The sequence below is a fragment of the Chiloscyllium punctatum genome, chromosome 16 (assembly GCF_047496795.1).
Source record: "Chiloscyllium punctatum isolate Juve2018m chromosome 16, sChiPun1.3, whole genome shotgun sequence".
NCBI lineage: Eukaryota > Metazoa > Chordata > Chondrichthyes > Orectolobiformes > Hemiscylliidae > Chiloscyllium > Chiloscyllium punctatum.
Window position 1 is genome coordinate 26,068,769 of NC_092754.1, and position 27,093 is coordinate 26,095,861.

The following is a 27,093-nucleotide window of genomic DNA, read 5'->3' on the forward strand; positions in this document are numbered from 1 at the left end:
GTTTGAGATTATGGTCAGTATGGACTGTTTGAATCGAAGGGTCCATTTCTGTGCTGGGTGACTCAGTACCTGTGTAGAGTCATAACATTAACTCTGTTTCTTTCTCACTTAGGCTGTCAGGCCTGCTGAAGTCCTCCAGCATTTTGTGTTTGTATCATATTTCTTGCATCCATAGCATTTTGCTTCTATTCAATTATATGAAGATTTTCTTAATATCATCTTATTTTTCTGGTATCATTCTGATGAGTCTTTGCTGTTCTCTTTCCATGTCCTGAATATCTTTCCTCCAATGGGTGCAAAGCTGCCTACATCAACCTTTAGCTATTATCTAAACAATGTCTTGCACAGATTCAGCAGCACCTGCTTGCCCCACTCATAGTCAGAATTCAATTTGCTTTCTTAATCTGCAAACTCATTTTTAAATAACTCTATTTTTGAACCCTGAAATCTCTCTCTACTTCCATTCTGAAATGAGTTTTACCATTTATGGTACACTTGCTCTTCTTTCTAGTGTTTACTTCATACTTTCCTTCACTGAGCTGCTATCTGCATAGTTAGCTGTGCCTGTTTAGAAAATAAATTTTCTTGGGTTTTCCAACCTTTATGTCATTTATTGACCCAGCTTTGATACAAATGTAATAAGACCATAAGACCTAGGAGTGGAAGTAAGGCCATTCGGCCCATCGAGTCCACTCCGCCATTCAATCATGGCTGATGCGCATTTCAGCTCCACTTACCAGCGTTCTCTCCGTAGCCCTTAATTCCTCTAGACAACAAGAATCTATCAATCTCGGCCTTGAAGACATTTAGCGTCCCGGCTTCCACTGCACTCCGTGGCAATGAATTCCACAGGCCCACCACTCTCTGGCTGAAGAAATGTCTCCGCATTTCTGTTCTGAAATGACCCCCTCTAATTCTAAGGCTGTGTCCACGGGTCCTAGTCTCCTCGTCTAACGGAAACAATTTCCTAGCATCCACCTTTTCCAAGCCATGTATTATTTTGTATGTCTCTATTAAGTCTCCCCTTAATCTTCTAAACTCCAACGAATACAATCCCAGTATCCTCAGCCGTTCCTCATATGCTAGACCTGTCATTCCAGGGATCATCCGTGTGTAATGCTGCATGTTTCCTTACTGGACATGTAAAATTAGGACTAAGGAAACAGAGTTAGGTGCATTTGAAGAACCTCTCCTCCATTTTGATAGTCCCAGTCTATCTTAGGTTCCCTATAGTTCCAACCACAAATTACTCAGTAATTTACTCTGAGTATGTTAGCAGATTCCTTACTATTCCCCAACTCTAATCAGATAGTAACAACCATCAACGCAAACTTTCCTGTAACAATAATTTTCTCTTTAATTAATAAAACTGTTGATGTTCCCTTTTTTTTATCATTATCATCATCTCTCCAGAAAATACTTAGCCCAGTTTCCATCAAGGCTTCATCATCATGGTCTTCCATCATAATCAGTGTCCACTGTTCCCTCGCCTTATTTATAATGGCTTTCACATTCTTATATATTTGAACACATTTACTTATTGCTCATAAATGTCTTCCTCCTATTATCTTCAGTCTTTAGCTGCTGCTCTCCTTAACCTCCCCATCCTAAAGCCCAAATTTCTGTGGCATTCTGCCTGCAGTTGATTGATTGTCTATCTTGACAGTCAACCATACGTTCTAAAGTTTGAATCTCTCCTGTTTTCAATTGCCCCCCCCCCAACTCCATATACAATTTAACCTTTACTAGTTAATTGCTGCTGGTTTAGGTGATCTCCACCCTTCTGTGAGATTATGCCCTGTCTGAAATTCATGCATTTCCTTATAAATTTCAAGTCTCCCTTTCTACACTATTTATCAAACTACAATATGAAATAGCTAATTTGTTTCTCTCTGACTGCTCATTATGTGTCACTGGAGGTAACTCTGAGGTCACTGGCCTGGACATTCTGACTTTCAACCTAAAAAATCTTAATTCCTCAAATTCTGTTTTCAAGATTCCCGTTGTTTTATTTCAAGGTTTTGCAAACATAGTTAACTAACGTAGACAGTCAATTGGCAGATGTTATTTTCTGATAGCTTGTTGAGTTTGTTAAGGAGTAGAAGTTAATGTCAGATACATTAGTTAATTAAATAAAGCAAGTTATACAACCATGACAACCGGGGATGATTTATTGACACCAGGGGAGAAACAAGCTGTCAGCGCAGAATGTGCTGGTCTTATTTGAAGTTATGAGGCAGCATCCTGCTGTGTAGCTGATGTGTTAGGGGTCTTTTCCCTTCATCTTCGTTCTTTTCTTCTGGCCTTTCTCCCACCTGCCAGATGGGGACCACTCAATGAAGACTGCTCTCTGGGGACTGCCCAATAAAATTGCTGCCTACTGGGTCTGTTGATGAGAGCTCTCCAAAAAGAACTCCACTTTGATTCTGACCACTTATTGTTATATCATACTTCTCAGGATGGGTTATTTTCTCTGTATCAGTCAATTGTCTGAACTCTTTGGCCAATGACCTTGGGACTCATGATGTTAAATAATCATTGTCCCATCTCCATTTGAAGGTTAGTTTGCATTCTCTCAAAGAACTAAACTTCCTTATTTTCAAAAACAATATGTTGATAATGGGTACATTTGGCACCAGATGGACTGTTGTCTCCAGTTCAGTGTGCATCCTGACATTATCCTTCCCTTTCTTTTACCCATTCAAGAATTTTGAAGATATTATTACTTGTAATAGCTGTTAAATTAAATCCAATGCTACACAGTAAAAACAAGGAAAATTCAGCTATTAAGGAACACCCAATATACAGCACCAACCTGCTCTTCTATGTGTGAATTTCAGGTATGAAATTCAGTGCCAGTGTGCTTACCCTGCCTTTCCATCAGGTTAGGTGGCTTGGCCATAAGAAAGTTCAGAGTTACAGGGATATGTTAGTGGGCAGTGAGTCTGGGTGGGGTGCTGTTCAGATGGTCGATGTAGACTCAGTGGCTGAATGGTCCATTCTTGAGCAATTCTATGATTTCACTCACATGGTTATATCCTTCATGCTTGCACTTGGGAGGCTCCAAATAATGTTATCGATTTGTCTAAATATTGTATCTCCTCTAGCTACAGTTTACCGTTTCTCAGCACTCCCTATTACCACACCATCCCTTGAGCCACTAACCTTATCTAACATAATATCCAACAAGATCTTGTTGTAGGCAATATCAAACAACTTCCTGCAAGTTTGACACAACAATGGCTTTCAATGTACTGCCATGATGAATGGATTGAAAGGATTGAACTCTATAACTTCATTTGGTTTCTAGCTTCAGGACTTATGACAATCTTCATGTGGGAATCATAAAACTAATTAACCTTTAAATGAAGAAAATACCAAAAGATTTCACTTTTTGAACATTTACTTTGATACCAGCCAGAATTAATGTAAATTAAGCCTGAGGAAAATTATGGTCAGTACAAATAATAAAGTACACTTACAATAGCAGATACAATATTTGTTTTACTGATTGTACAAATGCACCACCATGTACAATTTCATCATCTTTACAACATGGCCTCTGGCATATCATATCTTTTGTTTTTCTTATTCAATCAATTTGGCCTTCGAGTCAACTGCAACAATTGCTCCACTCTTTATCTGAAGATAGTCAGCACCCAAGTAGTACACACTTACTGAACCTCCATGGCAAGATTTGCAACAGTCTTGTTAGCTCAGATTTGCCAGAGATTCCTTTACCTGACATATTGAATAAACTTCATTAACCAACTGGTCAGCTCTGGCAAAATTGGAATTTAGCGATCACAATCTACGATCTAATCCTTTTCTCACCTGTCCTACATTGTGCACACAGTCCTTTATAAATGTGCCTTCTTTGCTCTTCTCCTGTTGTAGTGTCTTTTCTGTAGCCACATTTTCCATATTGTACTGTTTCTGGGTCAGAGGTCATCACAGGCTGAGCCTTGGTTCAGGCTAGACTGTACTTAATCAGATTCCTTCTCATGGTTGACCCCTCACTTGCAATGAAGAAACAGAATCCAATTCGTATTGCAGCCTTGCCGGGGGTAATCATGCTCTGTGGCTTGCTTCAGAAGACAAATTATTCAGGACATTTTTCTTGGTTTTTTTTATTTCTCTTTCCTCTTCTGAAAATCCTGCATTCAGTGAGGTACTGATTTCACAGGCACTAACCCTTGATTAGGTGTGATTACAGAAGTGCCAGTCACCTTCAAGTAACTTGTCCAAATGACCAGTTTTATGAAGGAACCTAGGCAGTGAAAATCAGAAGGTTGCTCAACAATAAAAGACAATCCTTTCTTTATCCATTGTCCATATGCATGAACTTGTATAGCTTGCTATACACTGTTGAAGAAGATGAATTTGAGTTGATTTTTTCCTTCTCAACCTAGTGTTGTGGAGAACAATATTTAATTGAGAAACCAGAGTGACATTATCAAACTGTCCATTGACAATGGTAAGAATTTGTGCCCAAATTATAACCTATCAGGATAAAACCAAGACCCGCAGTACAGAGCACCAGAGAACTTCAAATAAGGTGAGGTAAATCAGAGCGTAATGGCACTAAGCTTTGGTTTTAGAAATCTGTCAAGTGTAGGAGAAAGGAGGATTGAAGCAAGTTAGGATTTTCTCAATTTTTAATTCTTTGGGGAGAAATAGTTAAGGAGATGGTCAAATAATTCTGCATTTGAGTTCAGTGAGAATGCAAAGAATTGGAAGAGCACGTAAGATTTAAAGGTTGGAAGGAATTTTTCTAGGAACATTAGCTCACATTATAGACTGCACGTGAAAGGCTGCCCACACAGTACAAGAGATCAGAAGAAGGACCAAAATCCACAAGTAAAACAGTGCTGGACACCATATGAAAGGTCATTCCTCAGTAACATTGTGAAATCCATGCTAGAAGATTACTTCGCTGCCCTCAGTTTTGACTCCACTTTAAATTAACCAGAATTCATAAAACGAATATGGTTTTAATTCTAACAACCAAATATGCTAAGATTAGTGCTAATAGCTTCTTGTCAATTATTCTGTCATGGACAATTGGTTAGTAATAGATCAAGCTGAGTCATGAAGCTGGAAAGAATATCTCGGTCACACGTGAGAAATTGCCATTTGAAAGAGTTTGGCAGGCTTTTGTGGCACTGCACCACAGCAACAATTGATAGCTCCAGGAAAAAAGGAGAGAGAAGCATAAAGATTGAAAATAGAAATCAAAGACTTAATTTTTTTTTGGTTTTCAGAAAGCGGTTGAGTGAGTAAAACATTCACCTTTTGCCGCTGCTAACTTCAACAGTGAGTAGCATCAAACCACAGTAGTGGCTTCTCATAATTACTTGAATCATATAAGATATGATTCTTTAATTTAGCTTGATGTGAGATATTAATGAATAGTTGCATTAATTATTGAAGCTAAGTGTAATCTAATAAGTATTTTTGGACACAAGGAAGATTTAGGCACTTTCCATCCAGTTTGTTTGGCAAGTGAAATAATTAGTTAATGAAATGAATGTGGCAGCCTGGGGAAATAGGACTCAGTCTGTACATGGAACAGCTTGTCTGCATGCCTCACTGAAACTGTCATCATTTTCTTTCAGTCCCTGTGGCAATCTCTAGTGCCTTTCCATAAAACAAATTATCGAACAGATATCTTCCTGAGAAAAGGCCATTAGGCCCATCCAACCTTCTCCTTTCACAGCCCAAGTACTCAGTTAATCTCCCACCACAACCCCTGGTTAAACTATGTTAATTTAGTCTGTGCTCCATAGTACAGTCTCTTTCTACAACCTAAGGAGAAGTTGCTTCTTCAGGGACAGGACCTGACCCATTTCATCTGTCCTATGTAATATAGACGATCTGCTCTTTTATATTTATATCCTTAGAAAGTTGTGCATAAATATTTCCTGATATCTCAGGACAACTAAACCAAAGTTTGGAATATTCATTTATCATTCTCTCTCATTTGGACCATTCAATCTTAGACCCCTACCCGTAGCAGGCAGAAATTCCAACAAAACAGAAACACTGTTAATTTTACATATTACCTTAAGAGTGTATGCAGCTTTATAACCTACATTCCTAACAGAGAGTATTTCAACTTCTGATTGTAAATACATGTACAAAACGTATAAATCAGGAGCAAGAGTAGCTATTCAGCCCCTGAAGCCTGTTATGCGATTCATAAAGACCGTGGCTAATCTCACTGTAATCTTGCATACACATTCATGCCCATCCCAATAATTTCTGAAACCCTTGCTTAACAAAAGTCTGTTTAACTCTACCTTAAAAAACGTCCCAAGGAGTTTGCTACCACCTGCTTTCCAGGAAGAGAGTTCCAAAGGCTCACGGTTCGCTGAGATAAAAAAAAATGTAATCACTGACTTAATTGAGCAGATCCTAATTTTTACACAGGGACCCCCAATTCTAAGTTCTCCCCATTGACCTTGTCAAGATCACTCTGAACTTTATGCTTCAATCAAATTGCCTGTTACTCTGCTAAACTCCAGAGTATACAAGCCTCACGTGTCCAATCCTTCCTCATAAACAACCCTCCCATTGCAGATAATAGTCTTGTAAACCTTCCCTGAGCTGCCTTCAATACATTTATACCCTTTTTTCAAATAAGGTGATGATAATGAGCACAGTACTCCAGACGCAGTTCCACCAGTGCCCTGTATAACTGAAGCAAAACTTCCTTACTTTTTATTCAGTTCCCCAGCAATAAATGATAACTTTATATCTATTTTCCTAATTACGTGCTGCACCTCCGTAATAACCTTTTACTATTAATGCATAAGGACCAACCAGATGTCTCTGCTATCTGATCGTGATTAGTACAGCATTTCCTCTCATTATAGCCCAAGTCAGTGCTCCAACAAAATAATTCAACACAATCACCAAAATACTAGAAAATGTTTATTGGAGATTTATAGTAACTTGAAATCACATTCATGTAATCGATCACAACAAGGCAAAGATTTATGCAACAAAGTGTATTTTGAACATCATATTTATGTTATTAAATAACATTCTTTGGGCACCTTTATTCATAAAGTTATAATAAGATACACTTGTCCTGGACTGTAATATTTGACACAGTTTGACATTGGCAGTATAAAGTACAAGAAACAATGCTCAGGTGTTGTTTCAATAAGTTGCATTTACAACTTTGTTTTTACCTACCACACAAGGTACCCTTCAACATTATGTTTTGTTTTCAGCACATCTTTACTAACAGTATAAAGTTTAGAAATTCCCAGAGTTTTGAGACACTAGAAAAGTTGACAGGCAGCTGATTAAAATTTGTGTCTCATTGGCTCTTCCTTCAGAATTTCCATAGGGATTTGTGTGCCTGCTCCAGCATTGCTGAGGAAAATGTTTCCTGATCTCTGCATGGAGTCAGACAGCAGGCAGTACCATGCTCCAGTTAAGCTCATCCTTTTTTTTCAAAATTTTCTGTGTTACATTTAATTATGGCTTGAAAGACGCCACTATTTAATGTCATTCAGCAGAACTGGTGACTCAACACTACCACAAGTATTTTGTTGAATTGCCTATTGCAAACAGTTTAAATTAATAATGCACTCTGAACTTGGGCAAAATGTTGCATGATAAATAGAATCAGTTTCTAACATACATGTGTCCTTTAAACCCCTCTATTTCTCCCTGCCTTTAAAGTCACCTCCATTTTGACCACATCTTTCCTGGTCACCTTACTCAACACTCAAAGCTGTTTGTTTTCCAGTAAAACATACTGTTTTTTTTTACATTATTGCTGCTTTATAATGATCAGTTGGTCTTACATACACCCACAGCAGCAATGTAAAAGAACTTATTTATGTTTTGAAGGAAATACAGCAGGCTTTAACCTGAAATATTGTAGCATGCGATAATCAACCAGACGTAAGTCAATCTTAACCCATCATGACTATAATAAATCTGCTTTTACTGTACAGTCAGCACCAGAGTCATTTTGGTCAATGGCTACTAAAAGGGAAAATTTGGAAACACAGTGAGGAACAATTAGACTGCTGCATGGGTGGATGATTCAGAAAACACGTTCTCTCCCTGGTGTGGTGGACTGATGTCCTTATAGTTGAGAATCGGCTGGCAGTGATTAGCTGGACTCACATCTGTACATTAGCTACAGAAGCAAGGAGCACATCCTAGGATTAGGCATCAACAAAAAATACAGGTGATGCTGGAGAAACTCAGCAGGTCCGGCAGAGAGAAACAGAGTTAACATTTTGAGTTCAGTGACCAGTGAAAGGCTAATGGAATGCTGGTCTTTATGTAAATATATCGAGGACTGGAGTGTAAGGGCACAGAAATTATGCTGCAACTATACAAAATGCTGGTTGGACTTCACTTAGTAGACTGAGAGTATTATCTGACCATCAGTCCTTAGGCAGGATATATTGATCTTGGTTTGCAAGAGTGTTATCTGCACTTCAGGGGTTAAGTTTTGAGGAGAGATTGTACAAATTAGGCCTGTTTTCTCTAGAATTTCGAAGGTTTAAGGGTGATCTGGTCTAAGTCTTCAAGATATTAATAGGAAAAGTCAGGACAGATAAACTATTTCCACTGGTTGGAGATAATAGAACTAGGGGGCATAGTCTAAAAATTAGGGCCAGACCATACAAGAGAGACATTAGGAAGCACTTCAACTACAAAGGCAGGTTGAGATTTGGAACTCTCTTCCAAAAATGGCAGTTGATGCTAAATCTATTGTAATTTTAAATTTGCAATGATAAATTTTTGTTCCTTAAAAGTATTAAGGACTACAGCTCAAAGGCAGGTATTTGGAGTTCGGCCAGAGATCAGCCATAATCTCATTGAACGACAGAACCAGCTAAAGGGCCTGAATGGCCTAATCCTGTTCCTACGTTGCTACCATCTTCCTGGAGCAAGAGCAGAAAATAAGGTCAGGTTAGGTTGAGCAATAAATAAGGCTACAAAGTGACTGTTCAAGATGAAGTCAACTCTGTGAGTGGACCTCATAATATGATACCTGAATGCAGTTCTCCAGGTACTGGAGATGAATGACTGGCCTAGCTTGTTGAAGGAACCTGAAAACACGGACATGTGACTGTGGTGTTGGAATTCTTCCCACTCATCTCCAGACTCCCCTGTAGGTCAACTGGACTAACAAATAGGGTATTCTAAGCTGTGCATGCCTGATTTTAAACCTTGGCAGAACCCCTGCATATAGGTGGGGACTCTGCATCTTTCAACTTTAATAAGTAGTTCAGGTTCTCAGTGTGTGAAGTGAGTATATTTTCTGTAATCAGCGGTGTCAATAAGCAAAACTCTTTCACCTTTATAAAGTATTCCTTTTGTTTTGCAGGTAAATGGACATTTAGATTACATGAAGCAAATGGACACAATATTAAAGGTTGTGGGTGTAAAAACTAAGGATTGTCAGTCAGAGGGCAAATGGAATATTGGTCCTGTTTTTAACACTGGAGAGAACTGTACAGAAGAAGGAAAAGAAGGAACTAAAGATGACTTAAAAATAGATCCTGCCAGCAAGTCTGAGTCATAAGCAGCCAATACTCAGTCCTAATTCCTTAATGGGAGATGATATTTCAGAGACAGCAAGAGGAAATCAGCATTTCCCCCATCCAGAGGCTTCATCACCAGTTGTGCAACCTACATTTGGTCATGAACTACTGCTGTTGGGTTAGGATGTAAAGCCTTTGAGGTCCCTCAAGACAGATTGCAAATAATCTAACCATCCTACATCTGAAAAGAAAATTTTCATTACATGTATTCAAATGTCAGTAAAATGGATGGATATGCCTTCAAATCATGGAGAATGGGAAACTGCTGCACACCACGTTTGCTGTCAAAAGAGATTAGACCAATCAGTGATTGTTGCTTATGTTCTGTAAAAATCTGAAGAGCTAATTAACTAATATAATTTAATATTGGTTAGAAATATTACTTAATAAAAAGCGTCTGTAACATCATTCTATTAGAAGTGAATTGTCAACAAAAATGTTATCATGTTCTCTCTGATCCCTGTCTTGCTGGTACTCTCTGGGTTACAGAGTCACTTAGATCCCTAGATCTGTGCTGAGTAAGCTGGTCTCAGTTGGAATTCTGATTTGCCTTGATGCCCTAGAATAAGAAGATGGTACAAATCAGGCAGGGTTCCTCATCAGTCACTAATAAAGTCTGGTGGAAATTGTGTTGCTTTGATGATTTGTTGTACTTGGTACTAAAAAGGACTCAGATGAGCAGTTGAAATGCCAGACCGTTCAAGGCAATGGACCAAGTGTTGGAATGTGAGACTTTTGCATATTTCGAATTGTTTTGTCAGTGCAAACTGACTCGGCTGAAGGGCCTCTTCTGTACTCTGAGATTTTATAATTCTATTATGTTTTAGCCAATACATGCATTTGCCTTATAATTCTCCTAGAGTGCAAACATTTCTAGGAGAAAGTGAGGACTGCAGATGTTGGAGATCAGAGCTGAAAATATGTTGCTGGAAAAGCGCAGCAGGTCAGGCAGCATCCAAGGAACAGGAGAATCGACGTTTCGGGCTGATGCCCGAAACGTCGATTATCCTGTTCCTTGGATGCTGCCTGACCTGCTGCGCTTTTTCAGCAACACATTTTCAGCTGCAAACATTTCTAATAAGGGTTATGAACTTCACAGCAGTTGAGGGAAAGAATCACATGGCAAGATTTCATGTTATTCATGGATTCATCCCAGAACCAGTTGTGTAGGAAATAAGCCATTTAGGATTGACACAAGGAGAAATCTCTTCACTCAGAGTGTATGGAATTCATTGCCACTTAAAGTGGTTGATGCCAATACATTGAATGTTTTCAAGAATGTGTTAGATGTAGTTCTTCAGGTTGAATGGATTAAATGCTATGGGGAGAAATCAGAAACAGGGTATTGAGTTGCATGATCAGGTGTGATCATATTGAATGATGAAACAGGCCAAAGGGGGCAATGGCATACACCTGCTCCTATTAACTATATTTCCCTATGTTACTACCGTGTCCCAAATTGCCTTTGCACCAATCATTGTAGAAGTGTGTTCTGTAAGGCAGTATGCCTGCTTGGAGACGTTTAGGCTTAACAGGATTGAACCTGACTCAAATACTCCCTTGTTTGAATGTCTGCTGTGATATTATGATCCCTCGGATAAGAAACTCATTATCATCTGGCTACATGCATCTTAAATTGGTGTTTCCAGAAGAGGAAAGGTGATGTTCTGAGCAAGGGTCATTGTACCTGAAACATTAACTCTGATTTCCCTTCACCGATGCTGTCAGACCTGCTGAGCTTTCCCAGCAATTTCTGTTTGTTTCTGATTTACAGCATCTGCAGTTCTTTCAGTTTTTTTAAAGAGGAAAGGTGATGTTGGTACAATAGATCATTTGATATCACAAATACATTAGGAAATCGGAAAATATTTGTGTGAATTAACAGTTAAAATACACAGAAATCTAATAACAATTGAATGGGGGACAGGTGAGTAGGGTTTGATATCCAAGGAAGAGATTATCAGATTGCAAATAAAAGTGAGGTCCAAAAATATGGATGAGACCGAAGACAACTGACTATCATTTCAGAGAGGCAGAAGACAGATTGTGATGTTGTACACTGTTTGCAAAAGGTGGCAAATAAGTGCTTTGGCTTTTGATTTCAAAGGGAAAGCGATCAGCAATGCTCAGAGATTCTGTCAATTGCTTGTATTCATTCTGAGCTAGAGGGGAGAGTTCCAAACTATTTGCAAAGTTGGTTTGACCTTCGAAGGGCTCTTTGCACATTTATTCAAAGCAGTTTGTTTCACAGGAGTGTGGTACCTGTGGGAAGTCACAACTCAGCCATGCTTCCCACAGAGATACAAGGACTTCAGTGCTTGCAACAGTCAGGATGAAACTGAAGCAAATTCTTGCCATGATTCCCAAACAGTGCTTGCAGAAGTGTTTGTGAAATTTGTAATGCATGAATGAGACAAATTCAAGTATGACCTGATGTGCTGTGCATGTTAAATGTGAAATGCCTACACCCATTTGAACCATATTGATGGATAATTATGAATGTTTTCTGATGTGTAAATTTGACTTTTCCCCACCTATTTCTGAAACCTGAAAAATGGTCTTTGGTTCAGTCCGACTCTCATATGCAGAAGCTTGATGCAAAAAAAATTAAATTGACAAATCCTAAGGAGCACTATTCCATTCAAACATAAAACGTTTTCAAATATAACAGTGAATTAACCACCTCACCCCCGATAGGATATACACGGAAATCCGTTCAGATGTGGCTTCAGAAAGCAGTAAATAAGATGAAGTCAAGGTGCTGAGGATGCTGTCACTGACAGGCCAATTGTAATGAGCTGGTCATGTGTGTATCAGGGAGTCCTTTTGCAACCAGAGTTACAAGATGACAAATGTTTAACACATTCACGTGACAGTCTCTTGTCTGATAATTTAACAGATTTTAAAGTAGATGCGTTTAAAAAATACAAAATGAGATTCGTTATACTGAAATTGCAAAGTTAATTGTAAGCTGTGAAAACACAATGGAACAGCGAAGGAAGAAATGTGAATTTACTGTACTGTACACGATTGTAGTTTGGCTCAGCTCATTGGAACGAATTCAGTCATGGAGATTCGGTCGGCGTTACCTTCTCTCACTATATACAGTATCAGAAATGACTGTGGGCAGTGGCGGAAGTATACCAAGAAAGTCAGAGAAAATGGCGTTTTCTGACCCTTTCTCAGCTTCTTCAGGATTCTGGACTTGCCCGAGCCATGGGGTGAATGGTGAATTGCTGGCTGTTAATGAAACATCAGACTGAAGCGGATAACTGGCAGTGTGTCCATTTGACATTGGTTTTATTTGGATCCGTCTGTGCTGAGCTATCAAATTTAATATATCCAAAACGAACCCAACTCAGAAATACTGGGACTTCAAGAACTAGGAAAGTGAAAGCGTTAGATGTGTTTAAAACTGCCACGAGAAACAAAATCACAAATCACCATCAGACTGTGACCCATGGTCCAATAACAATCCCATCTCCTGAAGAGCGAAATCCCAGACAATAACCTGCCTTTTCTCTCTGACTTGCTGTGGCTCTGGTTCTCTGTTGCATTTCTATCCTGGTGGTTTTTGCATGAAGATGTTTTTCCTTTGAAATCCCGGAGATTTGAGGATTAGGTAAATTGTGATATAATTTATTTCCACATATGAACAGATTCACTGGGGGGCTCTCTCCAGCCCATTGGAGAGGGGGCTGTCTCTCCAGTTCATTGGGGAGGGGAGCTGTCTCTCCAGTTCTTTGAGGGGAGGGGATGGGGGTTGTGTCCCCAGTCCATTGGGGCGGGGAGCAGCTTGCTGTCCATGGGAGGGGTCACTTTCTAACTCTCTCTGTCTCTCCAGTCCATGGGGAGGTGGGCGTTCGAGTGCTTTCTCCTGCTCACAGGGCGGGGGGGGTGGGGGTGGTGGAGCTAATGGGAGGCAGGTGCTGTCTCCCTGGGGTCCTGTTTCACTAAGCGGGCCGCCCTGGAGCTGTACCAGGGGTCTGAGGCGGCTCCCGTGTCTGGATTTCACTGAGGGTCCGGTCTAGGGCAGGACTGGCTAGTTCTGGATCGGGGTTGGTTGGGGGGGGTGGGGAGGAACGGACCCCATCACTGGGTGGTCTCTAAATGCGCCCCTAGACCATCGGTGTGTTCAGCGGGTTACCCTGGAATTCCTGGTCAATGTGCTCCAACTCGAAGAGCTGCAGTGAATCTTCTCCGGTGGCCTCCATCTCCTTCTCCCCGGCCCCTTGCTGGTCCTTGCTGGCTGCCTGCAGGATGTGTTCGTTCACTTGGATCACCGACTCGCCCGAAACTGTCTCTGGGGCCAGACCCAAACGCGGGCCGCTGTTGGAGTTTCTCATGGACAAGGAGACGACACTCGGCCGCCGCTCCCACCAGCGGCGGCAACAAGGCAAATACTTGGCCATGGCCCGCTTGAAATCCCGCATGAAGAGAGGGTAGATGATAGGGTTCATTGTGCTGTTACAGTAACCGAGCCAGGTCAGGACATCAAAGAGAAGAGCAGGGATACACTCACACACCGCCTGGAGGCAAGACAAACACAAATCAGAGACAAAACGAAGCTACCAGCTCCAGTCCTGACACATAAACAGAAATAGCTGAACTCCAAACGTTAACATTACTTCTCTCCCTACAGATGCTGCCAGACCTACTGAGTTTCTCCAGCCCTTTCTGTTTTTGGAGTTCTGACTCCCTTAGTTTCAGTTCTTAGTTTCAATTTAGCTCCAGCCACTGTCAGGGGAACTGGGAAATTCCTGCACAATCCTAACACCGCAGCCCCGAGTCCACCTGCAATAATAAAAATGGACAGACTTCCACCAATTGCACACATAAAATCTGGCGATAGGAATGAGCTGTTCATTCATAGTCTGCCTTGTGTCTATCATAGATCATAGAAGAATACAGCGCAGTACAGGCCCTTTGGCCCTCGATGTTGCGCCGATCCAAGCCCACCTAACCTACACTAGCCCACTATCCTCCATATGCCTATCCAATGCCCGTTTAAATGCCCATAAAGAGGGAGAGTCCACCACTGCTACTGGCAGGGCATTCCATGAACTCACGACTCGCTGAGTAAAGAATCTACCCCTAACATCTGTCCTATCCCTACCACCCCTTAATTTAAAGCTATGCCCCCTCGTAATAGCTGACTCCATACGTGGAAAAAGGTTCTCATGGTCAACCCTATCTAACCCCCTAATCATCTTGTACACCTCTATCAAGTCACCCATAGACCTTCTTTTCTCCAATGAAAACAGCCCCAAGTGCCTCAGCCTTTCCTCATACGATCTTCCTACCATACCAGGCAACATCCTGGTAAACCTCCTCTGTACCCGTTCCAGTGCCTCCACATCCTTCCTATAGTCTGTTGGGAGTTCAACGGTATTTTTCAAGCACAAAGACAGAAGCTTCACCAGGAGGCCCACTGAAAATGTTCCCTAGTAGAGTGACGAAACGTTTGGAAATGAACCTTCCAGCTCAGCGAACAAACCTACATCCAAAACAAAGACAGAAATTGCTGGGGAGACTCAACTCCGTTCTGACTGAATTTTAAAGGTTAACTCTGCTTTCCCTCCACAGATGCTGCCAAAGCTGCAGAGTTTCTCCAGCAATTTCTGCTTTTGTTTCCAATTTCCGGCCTCCGCCATTCTTCGGGTTTTTTTTTTCAAATGGTTGTCCAAACCCAGCGGATATCGGAGAGAGACTGATTTGCGAAGTTGGGGTTGCTAGAATTTGAGGCTGTTCGAAAAATCTTTCCGGAATATTCGTGGATCTTTGCTGCAAGGAAGCCGGGACCCAGGAATTCTGTTTTGGGATTTCGGGGAGAAATTACTGTCTGCTTTCACGACTTGACATATAGTTTTGTAAAGTCTGGGGATGCGCTCCGCATCCATGACGGCTTTTGTACCGCGGTGGCAGTGTCCCTGCCTTTGAGCCAGGAGCTGCGGGTTCAAGTCCCGTTATAACAGGTTGATTTAAAATACATCTGCCGATTGTCCCTGGGCCACACCCCGCTTTGGTGTCAGGGGACGCTGGCGACCAAGCAGTGACGGTTTTGTAAGTGAGAGAGAGAGAGACAGATGTAGAGCAAGAGGGGGCCAAGTGTGCTCTCAACATAATAGCAGACTGAAAGTAAAACTCACAAGGTGTGAGACAGAAACACAGCGAGATTGGCATTTGCCAAACAGGGAACAGTAACAGTCAATGCCAAGGAATGGCATTATTCCCATTTGTGATGCCAGTTCTATCTAAATGTATCCCAGTGCGTGAATGTAAAATTTACGATTGGCTTACCATCAGCCAACCCTCCCACAGCCTTTAGTTAATGAGTCAGCCGAGTTTCTTATTGAGAACCCTGAATGAATTTGGCCAATTTACCTTCTCACCCCCTGGCTGGTGGTGCACTCTGGACCAGCAACCATCTTACTGCTGGGTGAGATATTCTTAAACCACCGGTCCAGATGTGCTTGGACACACTTATGAACGTGAAAACGGACTTCTTGTCTCAGAGGTAGGGACACTACCCCTGCACCAAAAGAGACCCTAAACCAGACATTTAGTTTGCAACTAACCACGTGGAAAGTAGCATTCTTCAAGATCAACCTTAGGGTCTGCATTCCTGTCGGTCCAGCTGATGTAATGTCAGAGCGTTCCCCTCTGACCAGCCCTAGCGAAGGATTATGGGACGGAGAGAACTGGATGCTAAGCAGATAAGGAGAGAACAACTTTGCAAGGAAGGTCCCCGTTTCGGTTACCGAGATGGAGAGAGATTCCAGCCGCTCACCTGCGTTACATTGGCCACAAAGAACGGCAGCCATGCCACAAAGAACATTCCCAGTAAGACCCCCAGGGTCAGGCTCGCCTTTAGAGCCCTCTTACTGTGTTTGGTGGTGAATTTTCTGCAGTCGCTGGTCCTGGCTGATGGATTCTGAGTTCCCCGGGGCTGGAAATGAGAACAGTGACAGAGTCTGAGCGAGAAATACTTTAGACTTGGTTATTGCTGAAGGCAAATCATAGTCAGGTTTCAGTACGTGCAATATTGTCTACTCTATACAAATCTCCAATCAAAGCCAGGATTAACATTCCAAATTAATTTCGGAATTTCGCAGATGCAGCAAAAGAAAACAGATTTTTCAAGCAGGTTTAGCACAATTAATGTGTAGGGGGGAATGGTCAGATCTGATTGTGGCAGCAACTGGGAAACATCTGCCCAAATCCAGGGTGACCGGTCCTGAGAGTGACCGGAACTGATATTGGCCAGAGCACTGACCGGTGGAGAGTGACCTGTCCTGAGGGTGACCTATACTGAGAGAAAGCCGGTGCCGAAGCGGATCCTGATCCCACTCCCAGTCCACGCTGGGCGAGCTGCTGCTCCCGGGATCTGTCGCTGTCCGCGGTGCTGAAACTCAAACCCAGTCTCTGCGGGCGAGCGCTACTGGGCAGACCCGAACTCCTGACGGCTGTTGTCTGAATGTCGTTACAGTTTGTGAAGAACAACACTAACCCCATCTCCAACCCCCCCCCCCCCCCACCCCACCACGAATGGCCGCTTCTGGGATCAGCTGCTGGTTGTGGAAGCAACTGGATTCCCAGGAAACCTGCTGGAAGAGGGGAACTGATGGAGATCCCAAGCAATCATCTCCTTCCCAGAAAGTCTGTGGCCTCCTGTCAAAGAGCTGGGAGCTCTGTCGGAAGCGATCAAAGCCAACCTGGAGAGGTGCCCCACACTCTGTGGTTTATTGCCGGGACCGCGGAGTGGACAAAGAGGCGGCTTTACCTGCACTGGCTCATCAGAGGTGGTCGCCACGTTAGTGGTGAGGGAAGCCACTTGCACCGCTTGCCTCTTGGCCGCCAGCAGGATCCGGCAGTAGGTGAAGGAGATGGCAACCGAAGGCAGGAAGAAGGTGAGGGACGAGGCGATGAGAGCGTAGGGCAGGCTGACCAGGAGGCGACACTGAGCCGCCCCCTCCCGCAGCTCCAGCGTGGAGTTGAGCGCCTGGGCATCAAAGTCCATCTCATGCCAACCCATCTCGATGGGCAGGAACGAAGCCAAGGCGGCCAGGGTCCAGGTGGTGAAAATGAGGAAGAGAGCTCGGCAAGAGGTCATCCGTAGTTTGTATTTGAGAGGGGAGATGATGAGGAAGTATCTGTCCAGGCTGATCACACACAGGTTCAGGATGGAAGCACTACAACACATCACATCAAAGGAGTACCAGACCGAGCACAGCTCACCCTCCAGTACCCATCTCCCGTACAGTTCGTTCAACATAGCCGGAGGCATAACAACCAACCCCACCATCAAGTCAGACATGAAAAGGGAGACCAGGAAATAATTGGAAGTGTTGCGGAGAGAGCGCTGTGTGAAGATAAGGAGGATGAGGAGAGAGTTGCCCGCTGTGGTCAGGATGATGATAAGACAGAGACAGGCGGCGATCCACTGCCTGCCCTCGGGAGCCGCCTGCTCCTCCAGCCCGGGGCTCTTCCCCTCGGCCATGCGGAAAGGTGACCGGAGACTCTGAGGACCACAGCAGTAACAGCCTGGGCAGCTGTCCTGGCCATCGGGCAAGAGGGCGAGGTAACATGCAACACTTCCAGCTGCCAAGGATGGCACATAAAGCTGCACAGCGTGTCCGCTTTCCAATGGCAACTGCGGGCTCCGAAACCGGTTGGCACACACACACACACACACACACACAAGACGTCGGGGGTCTGAGCAGCGATGAACAGAAGCGATTCTATTTGGCTGCAATTCACAAATCCTCTGTCACTGTTTTAATTCCAATCCAACTACCTCAAAGCTTGAACTTGACATTGAGCATCTGATCTGTTAGAGAGAGAGAGAGAGAGAGAAAGAAAGAGAGAGAGAGAAACAGCTTTGACTGTTAGAGAGACATTCATTGGCCAAGATTGTCTTAAATAAGCAGCACCCCCAAACTCGTTCACTCCGAGTCTCAGGAGAGGAAGTGGCAGTGGCAGGAATTGGCTCACAAGTAGGTGTATTTTTGTACAATCTTGGACTTCAGTGACACAACCATCTTCAGATATTCATTAATAATCCCCACCTAATTAAACAATCAGGAATGAAAATGAGTTTGTGACATTATCCCACTGAGACTCTGAGGGAGCGAAGTCCCAAATAATGGTCAAGAGGTGAGACCAATTCACCCTCTATCCCAGGACAACTCCACAACTAATTAATAAAAAGACAAACACAGCAATTTAAATTAACCCAGAGGACAACGGAATCCCGTTTTCTCTACTTGTCTGCTTCGAACTGCTCTCTGAGAAAAAAGATTAGCTAGTAAATGTGCAGCTGGTATATCGGACTCTGCACTTGTCCAGTCCTGAGAGTGGCCTATACTGAGAGTGACCAGTCCTGAGAGTGACCAGTTCTGAGAGTGGCCTGTACTCACAGTGACCAGTCCTGAGAGTGACCAGTCCTGAAAGTGGCCTGTACTGACAGTGAACAGTCCTGAGAGTGACCAGTCCTGAGAGTGACCAGTTCTGAGAGTGGCCTGTACTGACAGTGACCAGTCCTGAGAGTGACCAGTTCTGAGAGTGGCCTGTACTGACAGTGACCAGTCCTGAGAGTGACCAGTTCTGAGAGTGGCCTGTACTGACAGTGAACAGTCCTGAGAGTGACCAGTCCTGAGAGTGACCAGTTCTGAGAGTGGCCTGTACTCACAGTGACCAGTCCTGAGAGTGACCAGTTCTGAGAGTGGCCTGTACTCACAGTGAACAGTCCTGAGAGTGACCAGTCCTGAGAGTGGCCTGTACTGAGAGTGACCAGTCCTGAAAGTGGCCTGTACTGACAGTGAACAGTCCTGAGAGTGACCAGTCCTGAAAGTGGCCTGTACTGAGAGTGACCGGTCCTGAGAGTGACTAGTTCTGAGAGTGGCCTGTACTCCCAGTGAACAGTCCTGAGAGTGACCAGTTCTGAGAGTTGCCTGTACTGACAGTGAACAGTCCTGAGTGTGACCAGTCCTGCAAGCGGTTGGTCCTGAGAGTGGCCTGTACGGAGTGACCAGTCCTGAGAGTGACCAGTCCTGAGAGTGGCCTGTACTGAGAGTGACCTGTACTGAGAGTGACCAATCCTGAGAGTGGCCTGTACTAAGAGTGACCTGTACTGAGAGTGACCAATCCTGAGAGTGGCCTGTACTAAGAGTGACCTGTACTGAGAGTGACCAGTCCTGAGAGTGGCCTGTACTGAGAGTGACCAGTCCTGAGAGTTGCCTGTACTGAGAGTGACCAGTCCTGAGAGTGGCCTGTACTGAGAATGACCTGTACTGAGAGTGACCAGTCCTGAGAGTTGCCTGTACTGATAGTGAACAGTCCTGAGAGTGACCAGTCCTGCGAGCGGTCGGTCCTGAGAGTGGCCTGTACGGAGTGACCAGTCCTGAGAGTGACCAGTCCTGAGAGTGGCCTGTACTGAGAGTGACCAGTCCTGAGAGTTGCCTGTACTGACAGTGAACAGTCCTGAGAGTTGCCTGTACTGTCCTGAGAGTGACCAGTCCTGTGAGCGGTCGGTCCTGAGAGTGGCCTGTACTGAGAGTGACTGGGGATGAGAATGATGAACATGAAGCTGGTTTTCGACTGGACTTTCAGATAAAAAGTGCTGCAAATTCAGCGAAATGTTCACCCTCCCCGCGAGTGAACTCAGCTCCCCAATTTCATCCAGTAAGCTATCCTCTCCTGTCCTCCCTCTGGATTTGGCTGTTCGGTTTGTGAAGCACATCAGCATGCACTTGAGAGATTTAACTCTCAAGGAACGGACTCAGTGAAGAACTCTGACATGGGAGGAGAATAGGAATGAGGGGAATGCCACTCTCTGTGACACACTAGCAGAGAGAATTTATGATCCATTTAATTGGATCTCATCCTCTCCCTTTTCCCCTCTTGCTCCTTCCCTGAGGAGGGATTCATTTCAGGGACAGTGATACCAACCTCCCTCCAGTACTTTACTGAAGACTTCATTGCCAGTGTTCAAACAGTAAGCGTCAGGAGCTTTCAACTTTAGCAGAATCAGAGGATTGGTTTACTCTTCCTCCAAGTAACTCCCTCCCATAAAGGGACTGAGATAGATGTTGCCTATCAGCTGCCCCTGCCAAATTCCACTCTCCCCTTTGCCCAGAAAGCTAGGCTGCCCCCAAGGTGCCATCTTGTAATTGCAACAAACCCCTTTTTTTCTCGTTTCTCTCGGATCACATTTCATGTATTTCCAATATCAATTTATCCATGGGTCCCTCCACCTGCTTTCTCAAATCCAATTCCCACTAAACTAGTGATAACTTAATCTCTAACCACCATCCCTGCCCCCCCCCACACCTTCCCCCCCACCCCCCCATGCAAACTCCTTCTCTAAACCATTTCCTCTCCTCAAGTCCTGTCCCCTTCCCCAAACACTGGATGTTGGACAATTGTTTTCCCATACCAGAGTGAATATCTGGAATACATTGCTGGCTGCTGTGATAGGTATTCTCATGTCAGTCTTCAAGAGGGATGTTTGACAACTCCAGCCTGGAGACAGGATTTACCATGGAGAAAGAATCCCTGAATGGGCAACACCTCATCCGTCAGAATATGCTTCACGTCCTAGCCAAACATTGACATCTATCTGACATTGTGGAAAATTGTCCAGGTATGTCCTCTCCAGAAAAAAGCAGGATAAATTGGAGCTGGCTGTTTAGCACCCCATTAGTCTACTTTCAACCATCAATAAAATTATAGAAGGTGTTGTAGACAATGAAACAAGTGGTAATTGTACAGTGACAAACTGTTTACTGAAACTCAGTTGGGTTCTGCTTTAGACCCTGTTACAGCTTGGTATGAAACGGGCTATATAGCTTAACACCAGAGGGGAAGAATAACTATTCTTGACATCGAGGCAGCATTTGGCTGAGTTATGCATTAAGGAGCCCATCAAATTGAAATCAGTGAAATATTCGCGTCTTAGAGTCACAACAACCACAAAGGAAGGTGGTTGTGGTTGTTGGAGGTCAATCATCTCGTGCCAGGACTTCAGTGACACAACCATCTTCAGATATTCATTAATAATCCCCACCTAATTAAACAATCAGCAGTGGAGCTGTTTACTAATGGTTGTACAATGTTCAGAACTATTCCCAACTTCTCAGTTATTGAAGCAGTCCATGCCTGCAGGCAGCTGGTCCCAGACAATGATCAGGCTTGAAGTTAAAAGCAAAGTACTGCAGAAGCTGGAAAACTGAAATAAAACCAGAAAGTGGTGGAGAACCTCAACAGGTATGGCAACATCTTCTTCAGAACTATTTTACATGAATGTAAGTAGGAAAGACAAACAAGAGAGGAAAAATATAGTCCCGATAGGAAGAAATAAGTTCGGGGGCAGGGTCAGTCTGAGATTATGAGTTTGGCAGGGCAGTCCTGTTTTTGTATTCTGGAGGGAGGTAAATTTGGAGGGCAGCATGGTAGCACAATGGTTAACTCTGCCACAGTACTGCACTAGGGACCCAGATTCAGTTCCAGCCTTGGTGACTATGTGAAGTTTGTATTTTCTCCCTGTGTCTGCATGAATTTTGCCAGCACTCCAGTTTCCTCCCACAATTCAAAGATGTACAGGCTAGGTGAATTAGCCATGGTAATGTGGGATCATGGAGATAGGGTGAGAGATTCTAGGTGAGATGCTGTTGGGGATGGGGGGGAGTGGGCGTTGGTCCAAATTCAATGGGCTGAATGGCCTCTATCTGCACTGTAGGGATTCTATGATTCTAGATTTTTGCAAAGTTTGTGAAGGTTTGTAGCTCAGGTTGAGGTTTAGGGTGTAGGTTTGCTCGCTGAGCTGTAGGTTTGATATCCAGACGTTTCATTACCTGGCTAGGTAACATCATCAGTGGCGACCTCCAAGTGAAGTGAAGCTGTTGTCTCCTGCTTTCTATTTATATGTTTGTCCTGGATGGGGTTCCTGGGGTTTGTGGTGATGTCATTTCCTGTTCGTTTTCTGAGGGGTTGATAGATGGTATCTAGGTCTGTGTTTGTTTATGGCGTTGTGGTTGGAGTGCCAGGCCTCTAGGAATTCTCTGGCATGTCTTTGCATAGCCTGTCCCAGGATAGATGTGTTGTCCCAGTCGAAAAGGTGGTTATTTTCATCCATGTGTAGGGCTACAAGGGAGAGAGGGTCGTGTCTTTTTGTGGCTAGCTGGTGTTCGTATATCCTGGTGGCTAACCTTCTTCCTGTTTGTCCTACGTAGTGTTTGTGGCAGTCCTTGCATGGAATTTTGTAGATGACGTTGGTTTTGTCCATGGGTTGTACTGGGTCTTTTAGGTTTGTTAGTTTTTGTTTGAGAGTGTTGGTGGGTTTGTGTGCTACTAGGATTCCGAGGGGTCTTAGTAGTCTGGCTGTCATTTCTGAAACTTCTTTGATGTATGGTAAGGTGGTTAGGGTTTTAGTAGCCAGACTACTAAGACCCCTCAGAATCCTAGTAGCACACAAACCCGCCAACACTCTCAAACAAAAACTAACAAACTAAAAAGACCCAGTACAACCCATGGACAAAACCAACGTCATCTACAAAATTCCATGCAAGGACTACCACAAACACTATGTAGGACAAACAGGAAGAAAGTTAGCCACCAGGATACACGAACACCAGCTAGGCACAAAAAGACACGACCCTCTCTCCCTTGTAGCCCTACACATGGATGAAAATAACCACCATTTCGACTGGGACAACACATCTATCCTGGGACATGCTAAGCAAAGACATGCCAGAGAATTCCTAGAGGCCTGGCACTCCAACCACAATGCCATAAACAAACACATAGACCTAGATACCATCTATCAACCCCTCAGAAAACGAACAGGAAATGACATCACCACAAACCGCAGGAACCCCATCCAGGACAAACATATAAATAGAAAGCAGGAGACAACAGCTTCGCTTCACTTGGAGGTCGCCACTGATGATGTTACCTAGCCAGGTAATGAAACGTCTGGATATCAAACCTACAGCTCTGTGAGCAAACCTACACCCTAAATGATTCTAGATGTGGGCTGAGCAGGGTTGGAAGACTATGAGGTGGGAAGTTGTGGAGGGGAGACCTCCAGAGAAGATGAAGTTAGTAGCAGTACTGGAAATGACAGCTTAATGTTCACTGGTGGGTCATGATCCAGGAGAAGATAGGAGGAAGTGACTGACAGTTGGCATTCAGCCTCTTCCAGGTAGACGTTGGCATGCTAGATAATATCAGCACCATCAGATTCGACAACAAAGTCAGGGTTGTCCTGAGAGAACAGAATGCTGCAGGTTCATATGGTGACAGGTTAGAGAGAGTGAGGGAGCAGAGAAGTGAAGTCAGCCAATGGTACACCAGCAGATCTTGATGAAGAGACCAAGAAAAAGTAAAAGATTAGAGGGAGGGCTCCCGTTAGAGGGGAAGTATTGGAGAGGAGTGAAAGGCTCTGTGTGGCAGGGAGAGGACCCTTGCCCAAATAAATGGGCACAGGGTTAAAGGCAATGAATGTTATGCCAGAAACTTATTTAGCTGGGGACGATAAAGGGATAAAATGGAGTCCTTTGCTGAGCACAGATCATTCAGCATCAGAGATGGGAAGGTCAGAGATATAGCAAGTACAACAGAAGAAGTGAGATTAGAAGACAGGACGAACTCAAAAGGAAGAGGAGGGGAGCATGGATCCAGAGGGGTGTCAGTAGCTATGAATTTATGGAGATTGAGTTTCTTAATACTTGAAAAAAAAAGAAGTTTGATTTTAAAGCATTAAGTGAGACGAGAAACACAATGGAGTTGGGAACTGGACCAGCTTTCAGATAATGTGAGGTGCTGATGGACAGAAAGGTTCAGACTGCACATGTGGAGACACATAATGCTGAGTGTGAATCCCACAATGTGCAGAAGCAGCTATCTGAGGAATATGGTATGTCTCAGAGATAATGTAATCTTGTGGTGTGTTTGAAACATGAAGGATGGAACTTTAGTTGGAATCCATGCAGGGTAAGGCAGAGCTAGATACAGTCACTGAAGGAGGTGTGACTGTGAAAGCTGCAGCAATTCTGAAGAAGTCATATTAGACTCAAAATGTTCACTCTATTTCCATCTCCGCAGAAACTACCAGACCTGCAGACTTTCTCCAGCATTGTCTGTGCTGATTTTGAGTTAATAAGTGATAAGAAGCATTTCCACCACACAATTGGCAGACGGTAAACAAGAGTTTAGCCATCTTTTCCCCGATATTCAATTGCATTACCATCACTGAGTCTAGAGTTTGGGAATTCAGCAAGTGATTTCTCAAAACCTGTCCACTATCTACAACCACAAGTCAGGAAAGTGATGTAGCACTCTTCACCAAATCCCTCGACAGCTCCTATGTTGTCTGACTGGTTGTCCGATATCCAATAGGAGATAGGCTGAAATTTTCTCAACTGAAAATTAGAAAGTCAGAGGCCATTAACTTTGGCTCCCACACAAACTGCTTCTTTGGTACCAAATTTTTCCCCTGCCTTGCCACTGTTTTGTCTTGAGCAGACTGTTATCAATTTTGGCATCCAATTTGGGCAGTGAACTGAGCTTCTCACTTTATATCCTGATCAACCCAAGTGCTAGTTAATTCCACTTTGGTAACACTTCCCTTCTCAAGGTATTGATTGACTGGAAGCTAACTAAATCAACATAGAGTCATAGAGTCATAGGGAGGTACAGCATGGAAACAGACCTTTCGGTCCAACCCTTTCATGCCAACCAGATATCCCAACCCCATCTAGTCCTACCTGCCAGCACCCGACCCATATCCCTCCAAACCCTTCCTATTCATATACTCATCCAAATACCTCTTAAATGTTGCAATTGCATCAGCCTCCTCCACTTCCTCTGGCAGCTCATTCCATATACGTACCACCCTCTGCGTGAAAACGTTGCCCCTTAGGTCCCTTTTATATCTTTCCCCTCTCACCCTAAACCTATGCCCTCTAGTTCTGGACTCCCCGACCCCAGGGAAAGACTTTGTCTATTTATCCTATCCATGCCCCTCATAATTTTGTAAACCTCTATAAGGTCACCCCTCAGCCTCCAACACTCCAGGGAAAACAGCCCCAGCCTGTTCAGCCTCTCCCTGTAGCTCAGATCCTCCAACCCTGGCAACATCCTTCTAAATCTTTTCTGAACACTTTCAAGTTTCACAATATCTTTCCGAAAGGAAGGAGACCAGAATTGCATGCAATATTCCAACAGTGGTCTAACCAATGTCATGTACAGCTGCAACATGACCTCCCAAATCCTGTACTCAGTACTCTGACCAATAAAGAAAAGCATACCAAATGCCTTCTTCACTATCCTATCTACCTGCGACTCCACTTTCAAGGAGCTATGAACCTGTACTCCAAGGTCTCTTTGTTCAGCAACACTCCCTCAGACCTTACCATTAAGTGTATAAGTCCTGCTAAGATTTGCTTTTCCAAAATGCAGCATCTCGCAATTATCTGAATTAAACTCCATCTGCCACTTCTCAGCCCATTGACCCATCTGGTCCAGATCCTGTTGTAATCTGAGGTAACCCCCTTTGCTGTCCACTACACCTCCAATTTTGGTGTCATCTGCAAACTTACTCACTGTACCTCTTACGCTCGCATCCAAATCATTTATGTAAATGACAAAAGTAGAGGGCTGATCCTTGTGGCACTCCACTGGTCACAGGCCTCCAGTCTGAAACACAACCCTCCACCACTACCCTCTGTCTTCTATCTTTTGAGCCAGTTCTGTATCCAAATGGCTAATTCTCCCTGTATTCCATGAGATCTAACCTTGCTAATCAGTCTCCCATGGGGAACCTTGTTGAACGCCTTACTGAAGCCCATATAGATCACAACAGGAATGGAATGGTAGGTAAACAGAACTTTGTGCAAGTTAAGATACAGGCCAAAGAGCTTTGGATAAGTCCAAGTTTACAGAGGTCAGAGGGCAGCTAGGGGAGTTATGAAATAGTTTAGTTCCAGCCATAGTTCAGAAAGCACAGCTTGTGGCATTTATGTAGTCACCAAGCCCTGTGGAATCATCAATAACTTCTCCAATTGTACCCAGTGTAAAAACACCAATTGATATACCTGTTGATGAGGATGTGAATAAAGATCCCATCTTCAAAGTTTGTGAGAAGATTTGTAGCTCGGGTGCTCGTTGTTGTGGTTCTGTTCGCCGAGCTGGGAATTTGTGTTGCAGACGTTTCGTCCCCTGTCTAGGTGACATCCTCAGTGCTTGGGAGCCTCCTGTGAAGCGCTTCTGTGATGTTTCCTCCGGCATTTGTAGTGGTTTGAATCTACCGCTTCCGGTTGTCAGTTCCAGCTGTCTGTTGCAGTGGTCGGTATATTGGGTCCAGGTCATCACAGAAGCGCTTCACAGGAGGTTCCCAAGTACTAAGGATGTCACCTAGACAGGGGGCGAAATGTCTGCAACACAAATTCCCAGCTCGGCGAACAGAACCACAACAAAGATCCCACATACTTGAAATCATGAGAATATC

The 27,093-nt window shown here is 43.7% G+C and overlaps 2 protein-coding genes across 2 annotated transcripts in view; one reads left to right on the forward strand and one right to left on the reverse strand.

The window, feature by feature from the left end:
- Positions 1-10,213, forward strand: part of tmco4 (transmembrane and coiled-coil domains 4) — a 112,793-nt gene extending 102,580 nt beyond the window's left edge. The window contains exon 14 of the mRNA XM_072586514.1: positions 9,368-10,213. Within this exon, the coding sequence (XP_072442615.1) occupies positions 9,368-9,565 (198 nt within the window). The 3' untranslated portion in view covers positions 9,566-10,213. The remainder of the gene's footprint in view (positions 1-9,367) is intronic.
- Positions 10,214-10,636: 423 nt separating this feature from the next.
- On the reverse strand, positions 10,637-18,381 carry htr6 (5-hydroxytryptamine (serotonin) receptor 6). Its single transcript, XM_072586515.1, has 3 exons — positions 17,368-18,381; positions 16,375-16,533; positions 10,637-14,113 (listed from the first exon to the last, which is right to left on the reverse strand). Exons 1-3 carry the CDS (start codon positions 18,082-18,084, stop codon positions 13,703-13,705), a joined length of 1,287 nt encoding a protein of 428 aa, XP_072442616.1. The 5' UTR covers positions 18,085-18,381; the 3' UTR covers positions 10,637-13,702.
- Positions 18,382-27,093: the final 8,712 nt, after the last annotated feature.